Genomic DNA, 12,721 nt, shown 5'->3' on the forward strand with positions numbered 1-12,721 from the left:
TATTCTCAAACAACCTGGAATCATGCTAACATTAATCAAAAGAAAGAAACAAGAAATATTACTAGAGATGAAGAAGGTCATTTATTAACGATAAGGTGTCAATTAAGGAAATAACAATACTACATGTGTACCTAGCAACACAGCTTCAAAACAACAACCTTCAGCAAAAAACTGATAGAACTGAAAGGAGAAACAGAAAACTTAACAATTTTAGTTGGAGACGTTAGCACTACTCTAAATAATTGATATAACATGTAAAAAGAAAATCAGTAAGGACACAGAAGACCTGAACACCACCATTAAACAACTTGATTCATCTTATATTTTAGAATACTCCATCTAACAACAGCAGAACACATATATTTTCAGGCACATAGGAATATTCACCCAGACCATTAAAAAAAAACCTCAATAAACTTAAAAGACCTGAAAATATGTCTTCAGACCACAATGGAATTAAAGTAGAAATCGATTACAGAAAGGTATCTGGAGGGGCTGGCTCCGTGGCTGAGTGCTTAAGTTCGTGTGCTCCACTTTGGATCCTGGACGCAGATATGACACTGCTCATCAGGCCATGCTGAGGTGGCATTCCACACAGCACAACCAGAAGGACCTACAACTAGAATATACAACTATGTACTGGGGTGCTCTGGGGAGAACAAGAAGGGGGAGAAAAACAGAACACTGGCAACAGTTGTTAGCTCAGGTGCTAATCTTTAAAAAAGAAAGGTATCTGGAAAATTCCCAAATATCTGGAAATCAAACACCACACATCTAAATAACCCATGGATTTAAAAGGAATTCATGAGGGACATTAGAGAATACTCTCGAATGAAAATGAAGGTACACATATCAAGATCTGTGGAAAGCAGCTCGAGCAGTTCTGAGAAGGAAATTCATAACATTAAATGTTTATTTTAGAAAAGAAAGGCCTCAATAATCTAAACGTCCACTTTAAGAAATTAGAATAAGAAGAGCAAATTAAAACTACAGTCCAAGAAAAGCTTCCAGAAATAAAGACCTGAATCCACATATTAAAAGGGGCCATAGGAAAGACATGGAAGGTAAATTTTGACACATATCCTAATGAGAATTATACACTTTAAAGATAAAGACAAATTTTCAGGGCCTCTAGGCAAACTAATCAATAACTTACAAAAACAAGATAATTGTAGAGACTGATGTCAGACTTCCCAAAAACATACAAAGCAAATTAACAGTGGGCAGCAGTATTACAATAAATTTAAAGGAAGAGATCTAAAACTATAAAACCCTCAGAAGAAAACATAAGGAAAAAGCTTCTTAACACTGGACTTAGCAAAGATTTCTTCAATATGACACACAAAAGGCAGAGGCAACAATAAATACAGATAAAATGGACTAGGCCAAAATTAAAATCCTCTGGGCATCAAAGGACACAATCAAGAGTGAAAAGGCAACCCATAGAGTGGAAGAAAATATGTGCAAATCATACATCTCATAAAGGATTACTATCCAGACTCTATAAAGAACTTCTACAACTCAACAACAAAAAAAGCAAATAACCCAATTGAAAAAATGGGCAAAGGACCCCACAAGACAATTCTCCAAAGAGGATATACACATAGCCAGCAAGTATATGAAAAGATACTCAGTATCACTAATTATTATGGAAATGCATATCCAAACCTCAATGAGGTATCATCTCACACCCATTTGGATGGCTACTATCAAAAAAACCCCCCCAAAACCAGAAAATAACAACTGTTGAAACTTGTTAGGATATGGAGAAACTGGAACCCTCATGTGCTGTTGGTGAGAATGTAAAATGGTGTAGCCATAGAAGCGTTATTCATGATAACCAAAAGATGGGAGCAACCCCAACACCCATCTATGGATGAAGAGATAAACAAAACGTGGTATATAAATACAATGGAATATTATTCAGTCTTAAAAAGGAAATTCTGACACATGCTACGATGTTGATGAACCCTGTGGACACTATGTAAATGAAATAAGCCCACTACAAAAAGACAAATACTGTATGATTTCACTTATATGAGGTACCTAAAGTAGTCAAACTCACAGAAACAGAAAGTAAAGGGAATATGTGTACAGTGATGGATGGCAACTAGACTTCTGGTGGTGAGCACAATGTAGTTTATACAGAAGTTGAATATTCTCATGTACATCTGAAATTTATATAATGTTATAAACCAATGTTACCTTCAATTTTAAAAAAAGAATCAGTACAAAAAAAATAATTTAGAGCTTAAAAACAACAAAAAGTTGATTTAGAAAACAACTTAAAAGTTAAAAATCTTTTAAAGTGGACAAAAAAAAAGGAATGATGGTTATCAGGGCTGGAGGGAGGGGGAAATGAGTTACTGTTTAATAGGTACAGAGTTCCAGTTTTACAAGATGAAAAAGTTCTGGAGATGAGATGCACAACAATATGAATATACTTAACACTACTACACTGCACGCTTAAAAATGGTTATATGGCACATTTTATGTTACATGTATTCTACCACAATTAAAAACAAATGTAAAGAAAGTGCAAATCAAGAATTTTATATCCAGCCAAGTAATCCCTCATGTGTTAAGAATAAAAAAAAAAGTTCTAAATGTGCCCTTCCTGAGAAATCTATTAGAGGATGAACTTTACCCAACAAAGACTTGACTGGGGAATCTCTGGCAGAAGGACTGATGGTAAACATTTCATATATTTAATTGTGAGCTAAGAGAGACACTAGGGTTGGGCCCAGGAATCAGCAGTTTTTAGTTTTTCAGATAATCCCTAAGTATAGCAAAGGTTCAGAAAACCTTGTAATTCCTTCTTTTTTCTTATTTAATTTCATTCTATTTGGCAATAGACAAGTATTTGCTTTTGTCTATCTTCCCTCTGCCCTAAGCTTCATGCTAAGAGGAAGATCTCTATTCTAAGAGACAAAATATTGTAAACAGAAGAATGATGATTGGGTAGAAAATACATGGCCTATAAGGGCAGAAAGATTTGGGCTTGAATTCCTGCTCTGCCACTCACTGTAGGGCCATGAGCAAGTTATTCACCTGAATCTGTTTTGTACTATGCAAGATGGAAGTATCATTATCTATTCATTATGGCCATTGTGAGAATTAGAAATACCCACCCAATAACTGATAGCTACTATTGTTAATAAAGAAAAACAGTAAGTAAATGTTTATTTGAATAACTAAATAAAAGCACTTGAAATACGCTCGGAATATACCAAAAAATGTTTCTATAACAATTCTACTAACACAAAGCATATGGAAGGAGAGAAAGCACATACCTGCTCCCCTGGCTGTTGAGGACTAGAAGTTGTGGGTTGCTGAGGTTGTTGTGGTGTAAACTGAGAGAGCTGCTGTTGCTGCTGCTGCAGAGTGTTAAAAATGAGTGAACCACCTGGAAGCTAAGAATTTAAACAAAAATTAATTAATTAGCCAATTTCACATTATTTAAATTTATTTATTCTACAAACATTTTTGGAACATTCACTATGTGTTGGGCATTCTTCTAGAGATTCAGGAAACACAGGTGAACAAACATCAAAACAGACCAAGTACCTTGCTCTTAAATAAAAAAAATCTTTTTAAAAACAATTTTTAAGTGCTATTACTTTGGGCTTTCAAATATGTTAATACTCTCCAACATAAATCTGCTTCAAGTTAATAGCTAGTTATCCAAATATACATACTGCTTTTATTTAACTTTTCTAATACATCAATATAAAGCAGCATTAAATGCATTAGAAAATATGAACAAGCTACTGATAATCAGAGATATATATTAAGAAAACTCATCTCTGAAAATTTCTTCCAGCTTTGCCAAAACCCAGAAATGCATGGATTCTTATACACCATAGTGAGGAATTCCAAAGCTGAAAAGAAAATGTATTAGATGTCCATACTTAATATGGAAACATTACTTGCTGTTATTCTAAATCTAAATTGATTTTTAAAAAAACCCACACACTTTTTTAAAGAAGCATTCAGAAAACTCCATGTTAAAAATTAAAATTATGCATTCCAAGTGCATCACGAAACAAATGCTTTTTCTATTTTATTCATTCTATAGGGGTTTAAGTTATAAGCATTTTCAAGTCATCAGGACAAAGTTCAAGCAACTGCTACCAAACACAGAACTTTCAGGTCTGTAGAGTCAAAAAAAGGTGTCCTTGGGTCAAAATCTCTACACTCAGCACAGCTCACTCTTAGGGAAATTTGGACACAGCACAGGTCAAATGCTCTTTCCTCAGATAATAAATGTAGCAAAATATAATTAATTTATATGGTGGGTTTGTCCTTATTTCTTATTATTAGTGTTATTAAGGAATTCCACTCCTGTTAACACTGAGACTGATGATCCCTGAGAGAAATTCCAACAGCAATATGGAGGAAAGTTGGCTCAATAAAGCAATGTGATCTGTGGTTTGAGCATATTACAAGTAAACTGTTCTGTAATTAGCTTGTAAATACTGACACTGTTTGCATCTTCTCTAAGAAACATTTTAAGTTTTGGCTCTAAACGCATTTCTCAATTTGTTATTTCTGGGGTTGATCTGTTATTGTCATTTCCCAATAATCCACAGCTCTGTGATTTTGTGTCTCCAGATCTTTATATTCATGTCTACCTTTCCAAAACTTCTCTGTAGATAATCCCATTTTCCAACCTACTAGCTTAATACTGGACTCCATCCTTAAATCCAAAGACCTAGCATAACACCCAGAATATTGTAAATTCACAATGTGTACTAAATTCTCCACCTTCACTCTCTATCTGTTAACAGTGATAACGTGTAAGAAAAGCCTCATCATTAGACAGAAACTGTAATCTAATAAACATTTACTGAATGACTATTAGGTGTCTGGCATTATGCTAAGAAATCATATTCTCCTCAGGAAAAGAACACATACTTATTTTTAAAATCTCTATTCAAGCACAAAATCTGTTTTAAGCAAACAGTAAGTAATACATATATAAATACATAAAATGTCTGCTGAGAGAGGAATTATTTTCTAAGTATATCTACTGCTGCTCTTGTAGGCAAGTATCCTCCTTGGTAGTTGTTAATTCTCCCCATTGGAACAGCTAGTTCTTGATTAGGCAGGGGTGCTGAATACTGATTCTTTCTCCTTATGCATTTGACCAAGCAAAGGTAGCAATAGTAACCACATCCTTGGAAGACTGTGAACAACCTCAAAATTTCAAATGCTGAAATGTATAGATATACACAGTTAAAAAAAAAATCAAAGTACAAAAACTTGAATCGAAAGCAGTGTTTCAGGTTTACCTGAAGCAGATTTAGGGGCCTGAGACTTGAAGTATTTTTTAAGCCAAATGGAACACCTGTTAAATAAAACTCATGGTTATAATGGAATTAAGTTTCTTAGACTTGAAAATATTTTATGTTTTAGTATATATAAATACAACACTAAGTACTTTCTGCATAGATGGGCTTATTTTTTATACTTTTAAAATACCTTAAAAAAATTTTTCATAGTGTTTATTAACACTGAGATCTTGTTCAAAGATATGGATCAGTACATGTACATTATATTCTGTATTTCAGAAACTGAGACTTCTTTATCACAATTTTGACTGTTGGTGAGAGAAATTAGTCTAGAAGTATGCAGACACCACGAATATAATACAACTATTGCTGTTGTGCAAATACATTTCAGGTACTGGCAACTATTTACATTCCTCAGTGCTAAGTAGTATACAATAATAATCTCTGAAAACCAGTGTACTTTGTGTTTTTCTTTGTGAAGAAAGATTAGCCCTGAGCTAACATCCCTGCCCATCCTCCTCTACTTTATATGTGGGACGCCTGCCACAGCATGGCTTGACAAATGGTGTGCAGGTCCGCACCTGGGACCTGAATAGGTGAACCCCAGGCCGCCGAAGTAGAGAGCACCACTGGGCCAGCCCTTACCTTGCACTATTTTTTAAAGTACAAATGTTAATATTAATAATGCTAAAGAATGATGGGTTCTGTGTAAGGATCAAACTGAAAGTCAGACAAGAATGCTGTTAAATCTGAACTTATTCCCTCAAATCTGTGACCCAACATAGAGTACATCATAAAGTAAAGTTTGGCAAACTTTTTTAGTAAGCTTTGTAGACCACATACAGCCTCCGCTGCATATTGTTCTTCTTCTTTTTTTAACAAATCTTTAAAAACGTAAAACCATTCTTAGCTTGGACTTTGGGCTCTAGTTTGCTGACCTCGATCTCAAAGTATGTGTATATTTTGCTCATGAACAAAATATACCAATTTGAACACTAATTAAAAACGTATCTAGCAGACAACTGTTATTTTAAAAAGATAAGAGGCAGGAAATTCACAGGTGATAGTATGAAAGCCTTGCATAAGAAACTGAAAAAGCATAATCAGATGAAAATATGACAATATTGACATCCTCTTCAGGAATTCTCATGAAAAGAAATGGCATAACTTCCATTAAGGGTGGATGACAACTATACAATGCTTTATAGCTTACCAGAGGCACTTTCAAAACACTTCATTTATTTCTCACAAGTACCAACTGAAGTTAGATATTTTTACTCATATTTTAAAAAGAGCAGATGAAACTGAGGCTAGGGGAAAAAAATTAAGTAACTTCTTTCAGGACCCACCGTTAGCACTTGGAGCCACAGGTAACTGGTAGAGTTACATGTAAATATAAACATCCTAAATTCAACATCTGATTCCACTTGCATGGCTTCTGCCACTAGAGCACATTTGTGCACATTAAAATAAGAACATAACTTGGAAATTAAGAAATCACAGCAATATGTTAACATCTTTATATTCTTTGGGTTCTCTTTCTCATAACTCATAGAAAGTTTCAGATAAATTTTTCTTACTATGTCAAGTTTATTCTTCCTGTTAAATTTTTTCTCAGTAGTAAGCAACTGGATGGTCCAAGATACTACAATGTATTTTCTTACCTCTTCTCCTTCTATATTTTTGTTGTTACAAATTATCCCCTTTTTGTATTGTGAGTTTACCAAATTCAAATGGTTATAGTTATTTTTGATGCTTTACGTAATAATTATTATTACAATAAAGCTACTACCACTAATGATGATCACAGCAAATATTTTAAAATGCTTATCATGTCTCAGGCACAATTTAAGCACCTTATCTGTATTTCCTCATTTAATCCTCACAACCACGAGGTAAGGTATTATTATCCCCATTTTATTTATGAGAAACGTTGAGGCACAAAGGTATGTGAAACTGCACAACTGGGATTCAAACTCAGGCAGTCTGGCTCCAGAACCTAGGCTGTTACTGCCATGCTATGTTGCCTTTCTTGCACAGTGTAGGTTTTCAAAATATATTTCTTTTACTCAGAATAGGAGTACACTGACAACAATTAGACTATCAAAGTTAATTTCATTATAATGTTTGGAAGGCAAAGATTTGCAGACTTACAGGCTTACCAAATTTCTTCACAGAAGTTGATTGCTAGATGGTTTTTAATTCAAATATCAGAACTTTAAAGGCTTTTGAAATGAAATACCTGTGACATAATATTTCATGAAATAAGGACATTAAATGTCTTTAATAATATGTTTAAAACGACATTTTTCACATTAGATGTACTTTAATTTTTTAAGAGGTTATTATTTCCAATATTCTGACCTGCTTGAGAAGTTGCCTGCATTGCACCGGGCAATGCATTTGGTAGCAGACTTCCTGAGGGTAGAAGGCCACTCAGGTTTATTCCTGCAGGAGTTATGGCACCAGTGTTACAGCCCAGCATAGGGTTTGAACCACTCATCAAAGCCTGAGCTCCACTGCAGGAGAATAAGACAAAGCATTAAACCTACACTACAAAAAGAAAAATCAGCCATATAACAATCTCTTGGATTAAAAAATAAATAAACACAATTAGATATTTCTGTCTGAAATATCAATTTCCAGGCTCAGTTTCATTTTTACACTAGAAAAGTGACAGCAAGGTTGACTAAAATTAAGTCAATATTTATCAAGGCTTAAAATATAATTTGGAAGAGTAAAGTGCTAATCAAGGGATTAAAAGATAGTAATGCAGAGGAGAAACAGGAAAATCAAAGCTGCTGTCAATGCATAGCAGTATCATCGCAGTGCATGTTAATAGATGTATCACCCAAAATTAAAACATACTTGTTGAGACAGCTTCTATCCATATCTAAACTATTTTCTTTCAGTAATATGCAATTTGTTCTTAATTTTACAAAGAAGAATTTACTCAGATTGGTAAGAATATCTCAAAAAAAAAAATCAGGGCATCAATGCAAACTTACCAAACAGAGCCCACTACATTGATGAAGTTAAGTCCAGCAGAGTTTGCCATGACCTGGGTGGCCGTGGTTCCTGTAGTTATAGATGTTACCATGGTGGAAAGAGGAATGGTCGTTACAGGCATTGCCTGGCTCAGAGACCTTTGCTGCTGAGCAAACTGAGTTAACAAAGTGGGCTGAGGGGTGAAGCCTGAATCTTGGGGAGTAGGGGTGGCTGAAGGGGTAATAGGAGTTGAGCTCTGAGCATCAGGAGGGTGTGGGGTCGATGAAGGGGTTGGTGTAGGAGTAGATGGCTTAGGAGTTCCAGATCCTGCTCATTGAGAAAAATAAAAATTGCTAGTTTGTTATAAATGGCCAGTCCTTTTTAAAATAAGGTTAATGGAATCTTACTTAGCACTGACAATTTGTTCCAGTTTTTTTTAAGCAGTTAACTGCAAGTGTTAATTTCTACACATGATACATGAGTGTTGCTACACTCAATTACAATTAAGGATGCAGTATATCACCTAAAAATTCCATCAGAGATGCTACTACAGTAACAGTGAAAATATACATTTGTATTCTACCACAATACCCATTTAAAAGTTAGTTTCCTACATGCTACCTTTGGCCTAAAAGTTTAAAAGGAATTCAAATTAATTTTTATTATTTACGATTTCACTAATTTAGGACTTTGTTTAAAAATATTGCTTATTTTCTATAACAGTCTGAGATAAACTCTGAACATATTTAATAAATTACATACAGTTAACAATCATATTTGGCACCTAAATATACATGTTTAATTCCTAACACATCAAGTTTATCCTGACGAACAAATTTACAAAACACAGTAATAAAGCAAATATTTGATAGATAATACTGCATCTTTAACAGTAACTGTGTACTTCTGTTTAAATGTAGAATGTATAGAAAATCTGTTGTGAATGAAGTATGCACAGTTTATCAACTTTTTAAAAAAAACAAAAACAAAAAACAAAAACCAAAAAAATAAAACCAAAAGCTCTTGAGGTGTTTTCTTTTTTAGCTTTCATGTCCTGCAGAAAGAAAGGAAAGAAATGTGAATGTCCAGAAGCTGTCACTCAACCCTTACTTAAAGTAACAACTGTGTGCAGTAGATTAACATAATCCATACCCACAACATAAGAAGTGTGAATAAGACTTTCAGGAAATTTATAAATTTTTCTTTGTGCAAAACAAGAAGGCAGAAAAATTACACCTTTTGAGCTATCAAGATGAAGATGTTTATATCTAATGCAAAGACCACCGTATCACTGTGCAGTGTACTAAAACTTTCAGCACATGTTAGTTATCTATAAAAAAATCTAAAAAACTGGAATGAGTTTTTGGAAATTGGTGCCTAAATATCTCAGATATTTACTAATTTGAAGAAATTCTCCCAAATCAATCCTAATATTCTTGTATAACTCCTTCATGTTAAAAAAAAAATATTCAGTATTAAAAATTACATTTTACTATCTTCAGAATAGTGCTTTATGATCATCACCACATTGTAGTAACTGACAACAATTTATAAGAGTGTAGGAGTGTTCTGGAAAAGTCAGCTTTCAGTTTATTGTACCACCACCTTGGAAATAGTTGGCTTCTTACATAGACAAAGATAGGACTGCAGCAACAACTCTTAGGACAATTTTTCTTATTAGCTGCATAGTTTACATAAGATGTAAAATGATCGTAGGGTACACTGGAATAAAAAGCATTTTGGAATCTTATTGCCACATTTAACTACCAGATAATTTTTTAAAGAAGATGTGTAGGTTGCAAGTCTATAAGAAAGGTATACACAAAGTGCATACATAGATACAGAAAAACGAATACAATTACAATAAACACATAATACATACAATCAACAAGAGATTTGCCTGAAGCTTCTCAAAACTTATACATTTTGGGTACACAGTACATTCAGATTTCACTATTTCACTGGTGAAAAAAAGCTGTTTTAAGAAACACTAACGCAAAAGCTCATGAAGAGTTAATCAAGAATTTATGACTCACTTTGTGATGAGCTGGCAGGTGACAGGGCAGCTGGAGAAAGCATGCTAACTTGATTGAGATCCACAGATGACTTCCGAGAAAGGCTTGGTGGCTTAGAAGCAGGAGGAGGAGTTGGAGATTTAAGAAAGCTGCTAGTCTGTTGTGGCGTAAAATAGTTACCTACGAGAAGAACATGAAAGTTATTTCCTAGGTTCCCAATTCAAAATTCTGTGAATTGTGTAAATCAAAATATGAGCAAAGATTTAAAAACAATTTACGATCGTATGATGTTTCTTACTCTAGACTACACAAAACTAAGGAATGTAATACCTGAGGAACTATTTCCTGAGCTTGAGGGAAGTTTGATGGGTGGAGGTCGATGTTTTACTCCCTTCCCCAATACTGAAGACTGAACTGACACAGTCTCAGGCTGCTAAGAGAGAGCGACATTAAGTATTCTTGTTAAAATTTAGGTCAAATCAGAAATTCATAAGTTAATACACTATAACACCTAGATGAAAACATACAATTTAAAACTCTGAAAAGTACTCTTAGTGGTTAAGGACTGGGTTTTAAAGATGCTACAGAAGAATATAATTTCACAAAGAGATCCATGAAATAAATTAACAGTATACATAAAGAATGAAGAAAGGATTTCTGAGTAATAGATGGGATGAAAGGGTTTGAGGGAGAAAGGCAGAGGATTTAAATGAGGTCAAAGCCCACCTTAAATTTTTCCCAGAAAATAATAACTGTTGAAACCAGGTGCTTAGTATACACACGTGTTCATTAAATTTTTCCCTTTATCTTTGTGTAATTTGAAAATTTCCATTATAAAAAGTTCAATAATAGTAATAAGAAAAAGTTAAAAGCAAAAACAAAACTAAATAATATCCCCATCCCTCAAAAAAATAGTCCTTAATATTTCTCAGATTCCTTGAGAAACAATTAGGCACAAACAAGTTATCAAACACACTTCTGTGTCTTTCCCTGGAGAAAGCTGACTCAAGCTGGCTGAGCCACTGGAGCTGTGTGACATCTTGACTGGACATTTGGCTTCATTCTGAACCAATTCCTGGTACTGATTGACTACCCTGAAATATTAGGGGAAAACAAATAAGGATTAGCTAACTGTGTTTTAAACAAAAATTTATTATATAGGAAATGAATAATAACCGTTAATGAAAAAAATGTTCCATTACAACACGAAGATAAAAACTAGACAATTTATCTTTGTATTAAAAGTACATTCTCCTAATCTTTTCAATGACAAGCTAAAGCTCAAAAACATTTTGCTAATAAAAAATCTAAACACAGACTTTCAGTATCTTGTTTCTAATACGGAAATTACAGGGATTATTTAACCAATCAGCAGCCAAAGAAATTACCCAATAACTTTCACTTACATTCTGATTAAAGTACTACCTAGAAACTGTTTTGCCTAGCTAGCCTAGATATTTCTAAGTTTTCTTATTTAAAATAAAACATTTTAAACATTATTCTTCTATCATTTTCCTAATTCTATGAAAAAAATCCTAGAATACCAAAGATATAACTAAAATCAAAGTTTCGACTCCTAACAGAGTACTCTCTGTCCTCTAACAGTGAACTACTTCATATCAATCCAGATCAAAAATAAAGATGCAAATATTTTTACCTCTCAGCATCAGTCTTTGATCCAATAATGAACCTAAAATGTTTAGAAAAGAGAGAAAAGTATTAGATAAGAGTTGTCATAAGAAGCTCTGGGATTACTTTCGAAGGCTGCCATATTTCAGTGATAGTAATTTTACAAATTGACTTAGACTCTACCAAGATAGCATAAAAAAAAAATTTAAAAATACATTTAAACTTATGAAGCAATGACCAAGTTTTGCATGCATTATTAAATAATCCTGTGAATAATTTGGCTGACTTAATTTAGAGAGATTTATTTTGGCACACAGCTTATGTACCAAAACAAAATCTGGGTTGAAAATTGCCAAGTGCCTTGTAAGTGTCTGCCCTACAGCAAAGCTCCCTGAACTATGGTGTGCAGGGCCTTTGGCCTTCCTCTCACTTCAACCTTTGATTTTGGAAGTCATTATTAACGTCTATATAGCAGGATCTTAGAATATATTTTAGACAAGGAAGATAGCTTATTGCCAATTCAAATAAAATGTCTTTACCAAGTCTTTTTAAAGAGTTTGACATTTATATGATTTCTTAACAGATTAAAATAGTGAGTTTGTTTATTTTTTAATTACCAATTTGAATGATCATCTGTGGAGGAGCTGAAATATAAAATGTAAAAAAAGAAAAAAACTTGGTTAATGCAGCTCAAACTTCAACTTCATAGTTCTAAAATCAAGTAATTTATGAATATGGAAGAATGACTGGAAGGTAATAAATCATGCAGCATTTTTGCAGCGACTCCCTGATGTA

The 12,721-nt window shown here is 33.7% G+C and overlaps 1 protein-coding gene across 50 annotated transcripts in view; it reads right to left on the reverse strand.

Annotated features, from left to right (window-relative positions):
- SUPT20H (SPT20 homolog, SAGA complex component) overlaps nucleotides 1-12,721 on the reverse strand; it is a 39,465-nt gene that overhangs the window by 4,898 nt on the left and 21,846 nt on the right. For 10 of the 50 annotated variants that reach the window (XM_070239543.1, XM_005601157.4, XM_005601152.4 and 7 more), the window contains exons 15-23: nucleotides 12,544-12,570; nucleotides 11,955-11,987; nucleotides 11,274-11,391; nucleotides 10,628-10,730; nucleotides 10,319-10,477; nucleotides 8,303-8,609; nucleotides 7,659-7,813; nucleotides 5,295-5,350; nucleotides 3,294-3,413 (exon numbers count right to left, since the gene is read on the reverse strand). In XM_070239543.1, the coding sequence (XP_070095644.1) occupies nucleotides 3,294-3,413; nucleotides 5,295-5,350; nucleotides 7,659-7,813; nucleotides 8,303-8,609; nucleotides 10,319-10,477; nucleotides 10,628-10,730; nucleotides 11,274-11,391; nucleotides 11,955-11,987; nucleotides 12,544-12,570 (1,078 nt within the window). The remainder of the gene's footprint in view (nucleotides 1-3,293; nucleotides 3,414-5,294; nucleotides 5,351-7,658; nucleotides 7,814-8,302; nucleotides 8,610-10,318; nucleotides 10,478-10,627; nucleotides 10,731-11,273; nucleotides 11,392-11,954; nucleotides 11,988-12,543; nucleotides 12,571-12,721) is intronic. The other 40 variants (XM_070239570.1, XM_070239559.1, XM_005601158.4 and 37 more) reach the window with 7 other exon arrangements.

The sequence above is a fragment of the Equus caballus genome, chromosome 17 (genome assembly GCF_041296265.1).
Source record: "Equus caballus isolate H_3958 breed thoroughbred chromosome 17, TB-T2T, whole genome shotgun sequence".
Lineage (NCBI taxonomy): Eukaryota > Metazoa > Chordata > Mammalia > Perissodactyla > Equidae > Equus > Equus caballus.